This window comes from Haematobia irritans, unplaced genomic scaffold (genome assembly GCF_050003625.1).
Source record: "Haematobia irritans isolate KBUSLIRL unplaced genomic scaffold, ASM5000362v1 scaffold_105, whole genome shotgun sequence".
In the NCBI taxonomy this organism is placed as follows: domain Eukaryota; kingdom Metazoa; phylum Arthropoda; class Insecta; order Diptera; family Muscidae; genus Haematobia; species Haematobia irritans.
In genome coordinates, this window is record NW_027445694.1 from 3152 (window position 1) to 19742 (window position 16591).

General features: G+C 32.6%; 1 protein-coding gene and 3 long non-coding RNA genes across 4 annotated transcripts; 1 reads left to right on the forward strand and 3 right to left on the reverse strand.

Annotated features, from left to right (window-relative positions):
• Window positions 1–10763: 10763 nt before the first annotated feature.
• Window positions 10764–11142, reverse strand: LOC142242409 (uncharacterized). The gene is made up of 2 exons (XR_012724092.1): window positions 11035–11142; window positions 10764–10977 (listed from the first exon to the last, which is right to left on the reverse strand). It is a non-coding gene; the product is annotated as an uncharacterized LOC142242409 (long non-coding RNA).
• Window positions 11143–11284: 142 nt separating this feature from the next.
• On the forward strand, window positions 11285–12126 carry LOC142242412 (uncharacterized). The gene is made up of 2 exons (XR_012724095.1): window positions 11285–11420; window positions 11488–12126. It is a non-coding gene; the product is annotated as an uncharacterized LOC142242412 (long non-coding RNA).
• A 577-nt stretch (window positions 12127–12703) lies between these two features.
• On the reverse strand, window positions 12704–13623 carry LOC142242411 (regulator of telomere elongation helicase 1 homolog). Its single transcript, XM_075313992.1, has 2 exons — window positions 12898–13623; window positions 12704–12842 (listed from the first exon to the last, which is right to left on the reverse strand). Exons 1-2 carry the CDS (start codon window positions 12956–12958, stop codon window positions 12706–12708), a joined length of 198 nt encoding a protein of 65 aa, XP_075170107.1. The 5' UTR covers window positions 12959–13623; the 3' UTR covers window positions 12704–12705.
• A 978-nt stretch (window positions 13624–14601) lies between these two features.
• LOC142242410 (uncharacterized) lies at window positions 14602–15937 on the reverse strand. The gene is made up of 4 exons (XR_012724093.1): window positions 15884–15937; window positions 15604–15814; window positions 15177–15538; window positions 14602–15112 (listed from the first exon to the last, which is right to left on the reverse strand). It is a non-coding gene; the product is annotated as an uncharacterized LOC142242410 (long non-coding RNA).
• Window positions 15938–16591: the final 654 nt, after the last annotated feature.

A 16591-nucleotide genomic window follows, 5' to 3' on the forward strand; every position in this document is an offset into this window, starting at 1 on the left:
TATGTGCTTTAGATTAAAAGTTGTAAACTACACAATTTAGAATTTCAAAAAAATTCTGAATTTTTACCAATTTTTTCGAAAAAGACACCTACATTCTTTCTGTCGTAAAATTTTTTTGTATATATTTTCCCCATCTTTTTTTGTTTCTTTCTTATAGAACACCAAATAAAGATACGTTTTATCGGTTATTTTGGCCAAGTAGTGTATGAGCTCTCATCCCAAAGTCGACAATTTTTAAAATTGAAAAAATTTTGTTTGGAAAAATTCTCATTTGGCAAAGCACCAATTGTTCCCAAAAAGCCCCATGTGTCAACTAACAAACTGTAAAAGGTTTCAACATCCTACCGTTAAAAAGCTGAGAAATATGCAAATTACCAAAAAATAACGTTTTTTTAACATATGTCCCCACTTTGGGAATTTTTGATACGAACTTTGGGAATAGTATATTCAGCAATATTTCTTAAAACAATTTTCCCTGCAAAATTCAATAAAAATCATAATGATATAATAATTATTTCATAAATTATATAGATTTCATTTCATATTTGTAATTCCCGAAAAATGGATTTAAAAAAAATGGTTCCTTGCCCCAAAAACGTTAATTTTCGTATTTTCTCGATAACAAAAAAAGAAAGTCTTTTAAAATACCTTTCCAACGATATATTATGCATAGGCCTTTGATTAGTAAAATGTGCCAAAAACTTGCATTAAACTTCGCCAACTCGGGTGAAATAGTGCATTTCTGTAAATGTACGTTTATATGGGGGCTATACCTAAATCTGAACCGATTTAAATCAAACTTGGTACACTTGACGATTCTATAAAATATACTCCTTGTGCAAAATTTGAAGTAAAAAAGAGAAAAATCCTGGCTTCTGGAGCCATAGAAAAGCAAATCGGCCGTACGATATATATGGGGGCTATATCTAAATCTGAACCGATTTCAACCAAACTCGGCATCTATAGCTAAAATTCTGCTACCTGTGCAAAATTTCAAGTAAATCGGAGTGAAATCGTTTCGGAGTGAAAATTTAATTTCCGTTGGTCATGTAAGTATAAATCGGACAATAGAAATATATCTAGCAATCTAAATCTGAACCCTTTTCTTGATTTTACTTGACTGTACTACTAATAAGACTCCTCGTGCAAATATTCAAGCAAATCTAAGTAAAACTCTGGCTTCTGGGTCCATAATGCAGTAACATCGGATTTTGAGTCACCTGTGACTCAGTTATGACTAATAATTTATTAACTTAAAGTCAGCTCAATTTCCTACATGGTTGTCAATAAATATAAATACATTTAAATTTATACCTCATACACATTACACTTCTAAAATCCACTTTAAGAAGATTTCAACTGTCATTTGCCTTATAAAACAGGGAATTCAATTCAATTTTTTGATACTTTGCCGGTAGTTGCTGCAGAGCATGTGATGTAAAAAACGATGACCAGAAAAATGAGCAAATTGTCAATTTGCCTTCTATTTTAATCGAACCTTCCTATTGTATATACCGCGCAAATGTATCACAACAATAAAGGAAAAATAATAGAGAATTCAACGTTGACGTGTACGCAGTAATTAACAAAAATGTGGATGAAGCACATACCAGATGTATGCAAAATATACAATATACTTGGTACGAAAACTCGCAACTAGTTATGATATACATAACAGCTCATAATGTTATGCGTGGAGGAATGCCAATCCTTAAGGTATTGATATACATAATACTTACTATTCAAGGCTTCTTCCGTCCTTTAAAAATCTTTTGTAAATACAAATAGATTTACGTTCTTCCATAGTTTAAATAAAAACACTGTCTACAATACTAAAGCAACAATTAAATATAGTAAAGAATAGAGGGTGTGGGGAGACTTCGCAACACCCGTTAGCAGTGTTGCCAGTATTTCTCAATCTCATTAAATCCAAGCATTAAATCGGGTTCTCAGAATATGAAAAAAATATTTTTAATTCTTCAATAGTTGAAAACTAATAATATGTTATCCCAGTGTAGCGCCAAGAAAAATTATCTTTACCATTGAATCTTGTATATATAGCTGCGCAAAACTGGGCATTGACTACTTTTCAGGGAAATATTGCGTTATGATATGAATTATAGATGATATTTCGGAAGAATATGGTACAAATAAGAATAGTCCAATTGCTTTTGAAGCGAATATATATTTTTTCGTATATAATTTAGGACATTTCAGAGTGATCACGAACACCTGGTGGTATTTTGTTCTGGTTTTCCACCAAAACTCTGACGAAGTATTCTTAGTTTTCATCAAATCTTGCCAAACTTTAATGGAAACGTTTTAAAATATAGATTGGGTACAGTTTCATCTTTTAAAATTGGTTCAAAAAAGTAACCGTGGGAAAAAGCTAATTTTCGGTTCGAAAATCAAACATAGTACCGACCTTAAGGTGTAAGCGTATATAAAAACGCATTTCATTTACCTGATACATTTTGTTTCATTTACACAACACACAAACAGTTTTAATACAAAAATATATATTCTATGTTCTATGTTATTGTCAAAGAAGGCATGTGGAAATGGTATAAAAACTCTATTCGTAGACGTTTTATATACCCTTGTTCTTATAATCGTAAACGCAAATCGCATCACATGTCCTACGGGAAATTTGTACAAACTGCCACTGGTATCGATTGTCCAATTTATCGCAATAATAAGTTTTCTTAAAAGTGTTCAATTTCTATGTTCTCTTCATAATAAAATCGTATTGAACCTACACATTAAACTAAAATACAGTCATTAGAATAATCTATTGTTCAACATAATCCAGAAGATTTGCCTTTCTGGTACGATTCTACTGGCATATTTATTTATTTATTCATTGTCTTTGGATTGCAAGAATTCCTTACAGACAAAAACTTAAAAACTATACGTATATCAAAATCAGAAATATATGAATTCTAGAATTTCTAAATACTTTGCTAAACTTAAACTAAATACAAGTTCATAACAATTGGAGATATTATTGAACTCATTTAAGGCACGAGAAATAGGCTCATTTGCTGAATAATTACTTTTATGTATACATGTATAAAATAAAGCTCTACTACGCAAAGATCTTGCGGGTACATCGAATGAAATTAACTCCAGAAGTTGAGCCCAATCAATGAAACCAGATTCAAATGATGTCATGTCCTAAAGTGTAAATTTACCCTGACAAACCCATGTTAAAGTGGCCGGGCCCTCCCATACCCTTTGACAAAAAATTCGACGGTCCTGGTTTTGATCCATTTCATGGATACCGATTTCTCAAATAAAGACGCTTATGCCCCTTTAGGGGATCGATTAAAAATCTTTGAACCTATTTAGAAAATGTAATATAATGGAAATAAAAATTATACCAGTGGTTTTATATACGATTAACAAAATGTTTAACTTCTAACTCACTTTTCCATACTAACAATTTTGTCACCATTTAATACTCAATGATGGCAACATTGCCAGTCAACGCAAAATACATAAGTACAAATGCAAATGGTCGTTGATTTGTTTCATTGTACAACGGGGTTTTCGGAAATATTTATGGATATGCGGGGGAAGATGAAGTATGTAATACTGAGTTCGATCGATATTCATATGTATGTTTATACATAAAGTTTTTAATAATTGAAAGGATTATCAACTAAAGAAAATTTAGGAAAATTAGGTTTCATGGCTTGCAAATACATGTATGTTGTGTAATTGTGTATTTTCAACATCGAGTTTCCCCGATTCCCGTCAATGTAGAATTACATACTAGAAAAACACGAAGTGAAAAATGTCACCTTATATATACGTATTTTGGGACATAAGATCTTTTTACTGCCGTATTATCTCTACTTACCACAATTTTATAGAATCTGTAACATTTTCTTTGTTAGTGCACTTCTATGGACGGTGTTGAATCAATAACGCGAAGAAAGAAAATGTGTGTAATGGAAAATTTTCCTTATGTGGATTATTACCACTAAGTTGCTCTCCCAAAAGCATAAAAAATGCGTTTTTTCTTTTCACATCAAGTGCACCAGCTTCTTGTTTGCTAAATTCATGAATTCTATAACTTTCTATATGTATACTACACACGGCACAAGGTATTTCAATATTTTTTTCACGATCGAGACGTCTAATTTATTTTCGAATTGGAAAATAAGAGCACGACAGGCTATGAGGTGGAGGTTTAATTATATCAACCAACAAATCGCACACACAAGTCTGTTGTTGGTTTGATATGCAGGTAGTGTTAGCATTTATATCTAATACAACGTTCAAACTTATATTCAACACGTTTTCAGACATTTTCAAAAGGAAAAATTCAAGTAGAGAAAAACGGGTTCTCATAAAGGCCGGTATGCACCTCTAGCGAAAAATTTCATTCCCATAAGAAATGCATTGCTATTTATGCTAACGAAATTTTCGGTAGCGTTCAATTTCGTAAGCTGGTACGCACCTCTAATGAAAATAACAGGGTTGTCAAAAGCATATTTTGGCAGCAAACATTTAATTTATTACAATCATTGTGTGCGTAAAAGTTTTAAAAGGTCTGTAAATAATAAACAATTTATTTGAGGAATATTTGGAACATCCCTGCCAACATTTTTTTGAATTTGGGGGCGCTTCTGAGAATCCCCAGTACGTTGAAAACAATCATATACGATATCAAAAACTCGTCGGAAAAGCGCCGTCACTATTGAGAAGTTGTACCACGCCAAGTTACTACAAAAAGGTTTCGCATGAGTGCAATTATTAGGTGCCTTTATAGATCAATTTAGAACGACGCCAATAAGAGACCCTCCAAACAATCAGAAAAATCACATTTTAAGATAGTGGTAAAAGAATAATTGTGGTCGAGTAAAACACGTTTGTTTAGATATTTAATAATTTGATTAATTATTTACAAATTCTTAAAAATATAACATTTATACCACTATCACATCACATTTAACATAATTTTTTGCATTAATGATGAGGTAGAGTTACAAGTAGCGAGTTACATGTTGCAGCGTCTATCAGCCAGTGTTTTTATTCGATGGAGGCAGCGTGTCTGTAAAATATTTGAAAAACAATCACTTTATTCCATTTGGAAACTCAAAAATTGTTCACCAATATACCTTTCACAATTTTAAGCGTAAAATCTATGTTTTCAGAACTTTATTTTCGTTTTTATTTAAATAAAATATAACAAGCTGGTTGCGCTTGGCGTTTCACAAAAAATAAAATGGCTTTTGTAAAAGTAGTGATGGCAAAATACATGTATGAAGTACATTTTGTACTTTATGATATGCTGCCCCCCATCACAGTAGGATGGTTGTAGTGACATTTACGAGTCTGTGGTAGCGATGAAGATGAAATGGAACTTTGAAATGTTGGCAGGGATATATTAACAATTTTTAAAAGCGATTAGCTGGTTTAAAATTTGTGTACACAGCCCTGTTTTTTTGTTGTTGTAGACTTAAATACATTTTTGCTACCGAAAATTTCGCTAGAGGTGCATACTGGCCTTAAAAAAACAAACATCCCAATAAACACAGGATGAGCGTTTTTCCAATGCAACAACTTTTCAGTTTGAGGATAAATATAATTTTCAACATAAATTCTACTTGACTTGAAATAGCTCATCTTCAATACATCTTCAAATTGTTTGCGAACTACTTCCAATTTGCCAAAATGTTGACGAAATCTTTGAAAAGGTGTTGAAGATAATATGAGAAAACTTTGACAAAACACTACCCTAAAATGCAACGAAAAAACCATGTGGTTTTCAATACTTATTTGTGCAACGAAGTTCGTGGTCAAGTGGAAGAAATAAAAAAATGGAAAATTTTAGACAAATAACTGAATTTGCTCCAAATAGTTTATAATAATAGGTAAGTGAAAATAAAAAATGAAATAAAATTTGAAGAAAGTCACTAAATGTATATCTCTTTGCAGAAAACTAAAATTATGGATTCTACGTTCTTGAAAACATTAAAATCTGACCGATGAAAAAATGGTGGACAATTAACTGGAACTGTTTCAAATAGTTTATAATAATTAGTATGAAATATGAAAAATTAAATCAACACTTTAGAGAAGTCACTAAATTTAAATCTCTTCGCAGAAAACTAAAATCTTTGGATGCTACATTCTTGCAAACATTAAGAAGCTGACCAATGAAAAATGAGTTTCCAGAAACATTACAAGTGCAACCAATTAAAATTGTTAAAAACAACAAATTGTTGAAATTAACAACTTCTGCATGAAAATGTGCATCACATCGTCAGTTTAATTCATATGCTATTATCAGTTTAAAATGGATATTTTGTGAATTCCTTCTGCTGGAAATCAATTCTAACACGTATGTTCCAGTATGTTCCTAATTTCAAATTGCCCGCATGTTAATAAATTTTAAGGCTTTTTTATGACACCAAAAGGAAGGAAATCGAATTATCAATGCAAAAGTGTTTACTAATAATGTTCAAGATATTTAAAGTTTTTTTTTTTTTTTTTTTTTTTTTGTTCTTATTTGTTGATATGTTTAATAAGATTATTATTTATCAATTGGTATTGTAGTGTATCATGTAGTGTAGTGTATTATTATATATTTTATTTTGATGAAAATGAATAAATTTAAAAAAATTCATAGAATTTTGGCTTTGACTTTCAATTTGAAGTGGGGATATCATTCATACAAATTTAGGTTGAAAAGTATTTGCAACGATGTTAATTTTGAATTTGACTCGCATCGAAAATTGTTTGACAAATTATTGAGTAGCGATGCATTTCAATTTGAGGATAACACTTGAGATATTATTGCTAATGTGTTGAATTTCACTGTTGAGGGTAATGTCTGTTTTTTGTTGAGAACGCGATTTTCTCAACAATTTCTCAGCTTGAATATTACCCTAATCCTTTAAAAAAATGTTTGAAAATTTGTTGAAATTTACCATTTTTCAAACGTTTGTGTTTATTGGGATTCCAATAAACACAGGATGAGCGTTTTTCAAATGCAACACATTTTCAGTTCGAGGGTAAATATGATTTTCAACATAAATTCAATTTGGCTTGGAACAGCTCACCTTCAATACATATTCAAATTATTTGCGTGTTATTTCCAACTTGCAAAAATGTTAACAAAATTTTTGAAAATATGTTGATAATAATTGGAGAAAACGTTGACAAAATACTATCCTGAAATGCAACGAAAAAAAGCATGTGGTTTTAATACTTCTTTGTGCAACGAAGTTTCTCTGCCAGCATTTCAAAGTTCCATTTCATCGTCATCGCTACCACAGACTCGTAAATGTCACTACAAGAATCGCCAACTGTAATGGGGGAAGCATATCAAAAAGAACAAAATGTACGTGAAAGTATTTTGCCATCACTACTGTTACAAGCCACCGTGGTGCAATGGTTAGCATGCCCGCCTTGCATACACAAGGTCGTGGGTTCGATTCCTGCTTCGACCGAACACCAAAAAGTTTTTCAGCGGTGGATTATCCCACCTCAGTAATTGCTGGTAACATTTCTGAGTTTTCAAAGCTTCTCTAAGTGGTTTCACTGCAATGTGGAACGCCGTTCGGACTCGGCTATAAAAAGGAGGTCCCTTGTCACTGAGCTTAACATGGAATCGGGCAGCACTCAGTGATAAGAGAGAAGTTCACCAATGTGGTATCACTATGGACTGAATAGTCAAAGTGAGCCTGATACATCGGGCTGCCACCTAACCTAACCCCTTTACTATCGATGTCCATTTAGGAGGACATTAGAAAACGACTCCAAACTCTATTTCCCCATTTAGTTTCGATTTATTTCTCGATGTTGTTTTAAAGAAGAGGCTTTAATCTAAATCAGCTATAAATATTTTCCATAATGGCGAACACACCCAGAGAAGGAATATGACCACCTCAAACATGTTTCAAGAGCAAAATGTTATTTTTGGATGGTGACCATGTAACATTTTTATCGCAACCATGTTATTTTCTCGAAAATTATGTATCTGTTCTCGGAAAGCATTTTTGGTGAGAAAACAACATTTTTGCGATTAACATGTTACATGGTCATCATCAAAAAAAAAACTTTTGCTCTTGAAACATGGTTGAGGTGATCATATTCCTTCTCTGCATTTTTATAAACTTATTTAACAACAAACGAAAAATACGAAGTTTTGGGACAAATTTTCTACTCTTTTTCTACGAAATTTTGAGACAATTTCTTTCTACACCCAGAGAAGGAATATGATCACCTCAAACATGTTTTAAGAGCAAAATGTTATTTTTGGGTGGTGACCATGTAACATGGTTTTCGCAACCATGTTATTTTCTCGAAAATCATGTATCTGATTTCGGCAAGCAGGTTATATTTGACGAGAAAATAACATTTTAGTGACAAACATGTTACATACAAAAATAACATTTTGCTCTTGAAACATGTTTGAGGTGATCATATTGCTTCTCTGCGTGTACTCTACTCTCTAGTAAATGGACATTCATACAAAAATATAGCTGATATTTTTTCGGGTTATTTTTTGTATTTTTGCTCACACTTCGAAAGTTATTATAAGGCAATTTGGTCACAATTCAAGAATCAAGGAGGTCCCTTGTCACTGAGCTTAACATGGAATCGGGCAGCACTCAGTGATAAGAGAGAAGTTCACCAATGTGGTATCACTATGGACTGAATAGTCTAAGTGAGTCTGATACATCGGGCTGCCACCTAGCCTAACCTAACCTACTGTTACAAGAGCCATTTTATATTTTGTAAAACGCCAAGCCCAACTGGCTTATTATTATTTATTTAAATAAAAACTAAAATAAAGTGCTGAAAACATAGTTATTACTCTTAAATTGTGAAAGGTATATCCCTACTTTCATGCGAATAGTGATGGCAAAATACTATCACAGTTGACGATTGTTGCAGTGTCACTTACGAGTCTGTGATAGCGATGAGGATGAAAAGGAACTTTGAAATGCTGGCAGGCTTCTGATTGTTTGAAGGGGCTCTTATTGGCGTATTTCTAAATGTATCCAGAAGGGCACCTAATAATTGCACTCATGCGATACTTTTTTGTAGTAACTTGGCGTGGTACGACTTCTCAATAGTGACGGCGCTTTTCCGAGGAGGTTTGGATATCGTATACGACGGTTTTCGACGTAGTGGGGATTCTCAGAAGCGCCCCCAAATTCAAAAAATGTTGACAGGGAAAAAGTGCATTTTAAGATAGTTGTAAAAGAAGCATTGTGGTCAAGTAAAACACGATTGTTTAGATGTTTATTAATTTGATTAATCATTTATAAATTCTTATAAATATAACATGTATACCACTATCACAACACATTTAACATGATTTTTTCATTAATAATAAAGGGTGATTTGTTAAGAGCTTGATAACTTTTTTTTAAAAAAAAACGCATAAAATTTGCAAAATCTCATCGGTTCTTTATTTGAAACGTTAGATTGGTCCATGACATTTACTTTTTGAAGATAATTTCATTTAAATGTTGACCGCGGCTGCGTCTTAGGTGGTCCATTCGGAAAGTCCAATTTTGGGCAACTTTTTCGAGCATTTCGGCCGGAATAGCCCGAATTTCTTCGGAAATGTTGTCTTCCAAAGCTGGAATAGTTGCTGGCTTATTTCTGTAGACTTTAGACTTGACGTAGCCCCACAAAAAATAGTCTAAAGGCGTCAAATCGCATGATCTTGGTGGCCAACTTACCGGTCCATTTCTTGAGATGAATTGTTCTCCGAAGTTTTCCCTCAAAATGGCCATAGAATCGCGAGCTGTGTGGCATGTAGCGCCATCTTGTTGAAACCATATGTCAACCAAGTTCAGTTCTTCCATTTTTGGCAACAAAAAGTTTGTTAGCATCGAACGATAGCGATCGCCATTCACCATAACGTTGCGTCCAACAGCATCTTTGAAAAAATACGGTCCAATGATTCCACCAGCGTACAAACCACACCAAACAGTGCATTTTTCGGGATGCATGGGCAGTTCTTGAACGGCTTCTGGTTGCTCTTCACTCCAAATGCGGCAATTTTGCTTATTTACGTAGCCATTCAACCAGAAATGAGCCTCATCGCTGAACAAAATTTGTCGATAAAAAAGCGGATTTTCTGCCAACTTTTCTAGGGCCCATTCACTGAAAATTCGACGTTGTGGCTCGTTAGTAAGTCTATTCATGATGAAATGTCAAAGCATACTGAGCATATTTCTCTTTGACACCATGTCTGAAATCCCACGTGATCTGTCAAATACTAATGCATGAAAATCCTAACCTCAAAAGAATCACCCTTTAGAATGATGTTTGTGACGGATCGCTTTAATTGTGATAGTTCGACTAAGGTAAAGCATAGACCTTATAGATGATCCACCAAGGCATATTAATTAAAGGTAAAGTCACGAGCAAACGTGTGTACCCCCCATGATAATTATAATGTCAAACTAAAATGGCAGACTTAAGTTGACATTTTGTGTATGTGTAGTGTTGGTTTAAGCCAACAATTGTTTCCCTGCCAACATTTTTTGAATTTGGGGACTCTTTTGAGAATCCCCACTACGTCGAAAACAATCATATACGACATCAAAAACTCGTCGGAAAATCGCCGTCACTATTGAGAAGTTATACCACGCCAAGTTACTACAAAAATGTTTCGCATGAGTGCAATTATTAGGTGCCTTTATAGATCAATTTAGAACGACGCCAATAAGGGACCCTCCAAACAATCAGAAAAAGTGCATTTTAAGATAGTTGTAAAAGAATCATTGTGGTCGAGTAAAACACGTTTGTTTAGATATTTATTAATTTGATTAAACATTTACAAATTCTTAAAAATATAACATTTATACCACTATCACATTACATTTAACATAATTTTTGGTATTAATGATGATGTTGAGTTACAAGTAGCGAGTTACATGTTGCTGCGTCTATCAACCAGTGTTTTTATTCCATGGAGGCAGCGTGTCTGTAAAATATCTGAAAAACAATCACTTTATTCCATTTGGAAAATCACCAAATTGTTCACCAATATACCTTTCACAATTTTAAGCGTATAATCTATGTTTTCAGAACTTTATTTTCGTTTTTATTTAATTAAAATATAACAAGCTGGTTGCGCTTGGCGTTTCACAAAAAAATGGCTTTTTTAACAGTAGGGATGGCAAATTACTTGCATGTACTTTTTGATGTACCTTTTCATGATGGTTGAAGTGACATTTACGAGTCTGTGGTAACGTTGAGGTTGAAATGGAACTTTGAAATGCTGGCAGGGTTATTACAAAGAACAAAAAGTCATTTGAAGTTAAATATATGCCTATGGCAGACATCAATACAAAACAACAACAAAAAATGGGGCGAAATTTTTCCGCTACATAAGCGAACGGTATCCTTGTCTCAGTGAATTGGCCTGGGAACAATGCGTAAGTGTGGAGTGACATGTAACAAGTTGGAGGAAATAATTATGAGCTTCTTCTGTATTCTATTTAGGTTCCCGATTTTGATAATCTTTATTTGGATATGAATGGCATTATTCACAATTGCTCCCATTCCGATGATACAAACATCCATCTCAACATAACAGGAGGATATGTTGAAGGACATATTCAACTATATTGACAATTTGTTTTTTTTTCTAATTAAACCACAGAAATTATTCTTTATGGCCATTGACGGCGTGGCCCCTCGTGCAAAAATGAATCAACAGCGTAGTAGACGTTTTCGTTCAGCCAAGGAAGCTGAACTTTGGAACGATTAGCGCAGAGCCTAGGTGAAGTGAGAGAACACGAACGATTCGGTAGCAATTGTATTACACCAGGAACAGAATTTATGGATCGTTTGCATGAGGCATTGCGCTATTTCATAAAAAATTATTGCAGATCCTATGTGGCAGAAGTGCAGAGTTACCCATCAAAAAATTTGGAAGTTCTTCCAAAGGCACAACTTTAAAAGATCTTCCAGAAGATGTACTCCCAATGATGTTCTTCATTTTAAGTACACAGGAAGTTCTTTTCATTCAATTTTTTATAACATGTTTTATTCATATTTTTAATTGGTAATGTTAAATTTTTTGTTTCAAATTGGTTAAAAACTGTTTAAGAATTCATAAAATGGTACAAATTATTTAAATTTTGTCCAAAAAATGCTAAATTCAATCTGAAAAAGTTATGAATTTTTGAAAATATTTGAGGTCAAACGTTTCAGACAAGCGTTAGAATCCATTAAAAATTATTTATTATTTATCTTTCCGATATTATGAGGTATTGCTCAATTCAATTCTATTTGCTTTCCGTGCAGATGTGTCCAATAAATAGTTATAGGACATAAATACATTGTCTGCATCTTCAATCAATTCTTTGGCTCCATAATATGGACACATTTTGAGTTTTTACCTACTTTAACCAAGTCTTCAATGTCCATTAAATCCAGATCATCTTTGCGCGATTCCACACGATGATGAAAGGCACAAGTTCTTTTTTGGACTCGCAATCGACAAATCGATCTGTGTTTTATTTGAATTGCCCTGTTATCGCAATACCTCGGGATATATACACAATTGATCTCTGGATCCCAAAACCACCGTTCTCGTAAATGAGTAAGATGTCCGCTTTAATTCTTACATAGCTTGCGTTAGTTGTGAATGGGTAATAATTATATATATTATTTTAGGAAGACCCCAGCTACCACCCTTTGGCTTTGCACGAGCAATCATTTACAGGTGCTCCGCCTAAATAGGATTGTTTTTAAAATAATTGGTGGCGGTGCTGTTTGTTGTATTTGCATCTTCATTTCCTCTTTTCGGGATTGCAGCCATTCCAAAGATGAACATAAGGTTTTACCGGTTCCTATGAGAAAGTTTTTGTTTTATTGGTGGTTACATTGTTGTACATTATTTTATACCCGTTGGGGATTCCAGAAAACCATTTGATCCATCTCGTAGACATATGATGACCTTTTCCATATAAGCTCTTTGAACTTCATAGGATTCCCATGATTTATTGCTATTGCATCTCTTAGACTCCTTAATGCCTCAATTCGTACACTCGAACCATAGTGTTTCAGTTTAATGTAAATAAAAGCAATATATATGTAAACAAAGAATGTAAACAAATCTACTAAACGTAAACAAAGCCTTTGACAAGATGAATGTCGATATTAGTCACCTGATTGCATGACTTTACCTGGATTAATATGCCTTGATGATCCACTATTCTCTTTAAAAAAATGTGTCAGTTCCAAAAATTAATTTTCTGACATTTCGTTTTGATTTTTTCGTAAAGAGTTAGTCCCAACATTAATTTTCGTGTATTTGCTTTTGTGTTGTTCGTAAAGAGCAATGCTGCTCAAACTTAAATTTCGTATTTTCGCGGTTTTGGTCACAATTTTTTGTTCAAATATGAACTTTTAATATATTCGTGTCTGTTCTGGTACACACATGTACAAGTTACGTATGGTGTCACACTTAAAAGGTGTTCTGGCCAACACTATACACCGTCATAGACCTGAAAAATGTACACGAACATTTCTTTTGTGTAGGCTTAGTGTACAGCCATCGTATGCAAAGTTAGAAGTTTTTATAACAAATAAATAACAGATTCTGAAACTTTTATATGTTTTTTATAAATATTTGCAAATTTTATTGGGAAAGTCACTTATATATGTCAGAAACCACTATTTTAAAAATCCGTCTAAAATTTGAACCGAAATTTCCTCTGATTGGTGTATAAATTTTGGGGTTGTTTTAATCAGCTGATTTTCAGTGTGTTCGAAAGTATAATGTTGCCACAATTTTTAAAAGTTAACACAAAAAAGTTTTAAGCAAAATTATCTTTGATTTTTGTGAATACTATCCGTTTTCCTAAACAAATCAAAGGTCTTTTTGAAAATGTAAGGTAATTAAATTATAACTTTTACAAAATCAATGGGCTAAGAAAGTGAATTTTACCAAATTTATTGCATGAAAAATATGGCATCTTCAATTCTGCAAAGTGTTCTTGATGCACAAATCACTGAGCAAATTAAAAAAACTAACGCCGCCAATATCTTTCTGCACATGGAGGCCGCCACGATAGAAAATTTGTTTTCAATATTATTGTAAATATTTAAGCAATAAAAATGAGAAAAACCTTAACAGAATAGTTAATTATGCCCACTATAATTAAATTTCCTTTAATGTATGGATGTTAAAAACTGTTTGACCAAAACCAAAATAAAAACTTCTCCGCCGTCAAAAACAAAAACGAGAACGACACGGCGATCGTTTGTTCATGAGTAACATCCCAATAAACACAAACGTTTGAAAAATACTAAAATTCAATAATTTTTCAAACATTTTTTCAAAGGATTAGGGTAATATTCAAGTTGAGAAATTGTTGAGAAAATCGCGTTCTCAACAAAAAACAGACATTACCCTCAACAGTAAAATTCAACACAATAGCAATAATTTCTCAATTGTAATCCTCAAATTGAAATGCATCGCTACTCAATAATTTCTCAAACAGTTTTCAATGTGATAAAAATAAAAAATTAGCATTGTTGCGAATACTTTCAAACCACAATTTGTATGAAAGTCAATCCTAGTTCTAACTGAAAGTCAATACTAAATTTCTAGAGATTTTGTAAATTTTATTATTTTTTTCGTTAACAAATATAATAATCTTAAAAATAACATTAATAATATATAAAAATAATAATATAATACCAATCAAAATGTAATTATCTTATTAAACGTATTAATAAATAAAACTATGAATACAACTTTAAATATCTTAAACATTTTTACATGTATAATTCCATTTCCTCCATAATGTTGGTGTCAAATAACTATTAATTAATATCCTGGCAATTTGAAATAATTACTATCGAGGAACTTGCTGGCTTGTGTGTTAGAATAGATTCCAGCAAGAGGAAATCACAAAATATCAAACTGATGACGGGATGTAAATTGATGTAATGCACATTTTCATCCAGAAGTTCTTGATATAGGAATTGTTGCACTTTGTTTTAATTGGTTGCACTTTGTAAGTTTTCTGAAAACTTTTCTTTGTTGTTCCCTTCATCGGTTTTTCATCGGCCAACATCTTCCAAGAATATACCATCCAATGATTTTAGTTTTCTGCAAAACAATCGAGTTTTGTGATTTCCATTATGTTTTCATTTCACTTTTTATTTTGACTTACCAATTTGTATTTCTTCCAACTGACTGTACTTCGTGATTTCCTCAAGAACGTTGGTGTTACAAAATTGTTGTTATTAAAATACTGGCAATTTTCAGGAACTTGATGACCAGATAATTGGAATAAATTTGCAGCAATTTCAATTCACAAAATAACAAATTAAACCGATGATGCGATGTAAATTAAACTATCGATGTGATGCGAATTATCATCCAGTAGTTGTTGATATGGAAAAGCATAAATACCAAGTTTTTTTGGTTGCACTTTGATTTATGGAAACTTTCTCTTCTCGATAAGCCACTGTCATTTTTCATCGGCCAGCCTCTTAATGTGTCCAAGAATCAGCATCCAAATATTTTAGTTGTCTGTAAAGAGATTTGATTTTAGTGACTTCCTTAAAGTTTTCATTTCGTGTTTTAATTTTACTTACCAATTATTATAAGCAATTTCAATTGATTATTAAAAAATTTCCACATTTTTGTATTTCTTCCACGAACTTAGTTGTCCAAAGTAGTATTGAAAACCATGTGGTTTTTTCGTTGCATTTCAGGGTAGTGTTTTGTCAAAGTTTTCTCATATTATCTTCAACACCTTTTTAAAGATTTCGTCAACATTTTGGCAAATTGGAAGTAATTCGCAAACTATTTGAAGATGTATTGAAGATGAGCTATTTCAAGTCAAGTTGAATTTATGTTGAAAATTATATTTACCCTCAAACTGAAAAGTTGTTGCATTTGAAAAACGCTAATCCTGTGTTTATTGGGATAAGGAGGGATAGAAAAAAACAAATCAAAACAAAGGTAGAAATCGCCTTCTTATTCTTGATAATTTGCTCTTGTCCTTACATTATTTACTGCTAGCAAAAATCCGGCAGGCATTTTATGGCTTTGAATTACGCACTTACTTTTAATTTTTTATGTTTATATATTGTTTATAATTTCTGCACCCTCAAAAAAAATCGCTTCTCTAACATATGTTCCAAACATATTTTGCAGGAAACACATATATTATTGGATACTGCAGAAACATTAATATGTTTGTTTTATCTGAGCGTATTATATGTTTGGAAGCATTTTGAGTCCAAAAATAGTATATGTTTGGAAGAATTCCCCAAAGAAGATTGTGCTCATTCCCTCACATAATTTTCACTACCACGAAATTTTTGAGTTCTTCGCATGTTTTTCTGTAATACAAATATGCTGTTTTTTCTTTCAAATATCTATTCTCTTGGTTCCGAATGTATATTCTCTTTATTCTGAATACTCATTCTAATTTTCAAATTAAATAGTAATTAGACTTAAGCAATACAATTTTTATACAATTTTTGGCCTTATCATGAAACAGTTTTCCGAACCAACATACAAGCGGTTTCACAGAAATTGCTCTCATTTCATTCTATCGCTGTGTTATGTTGATAT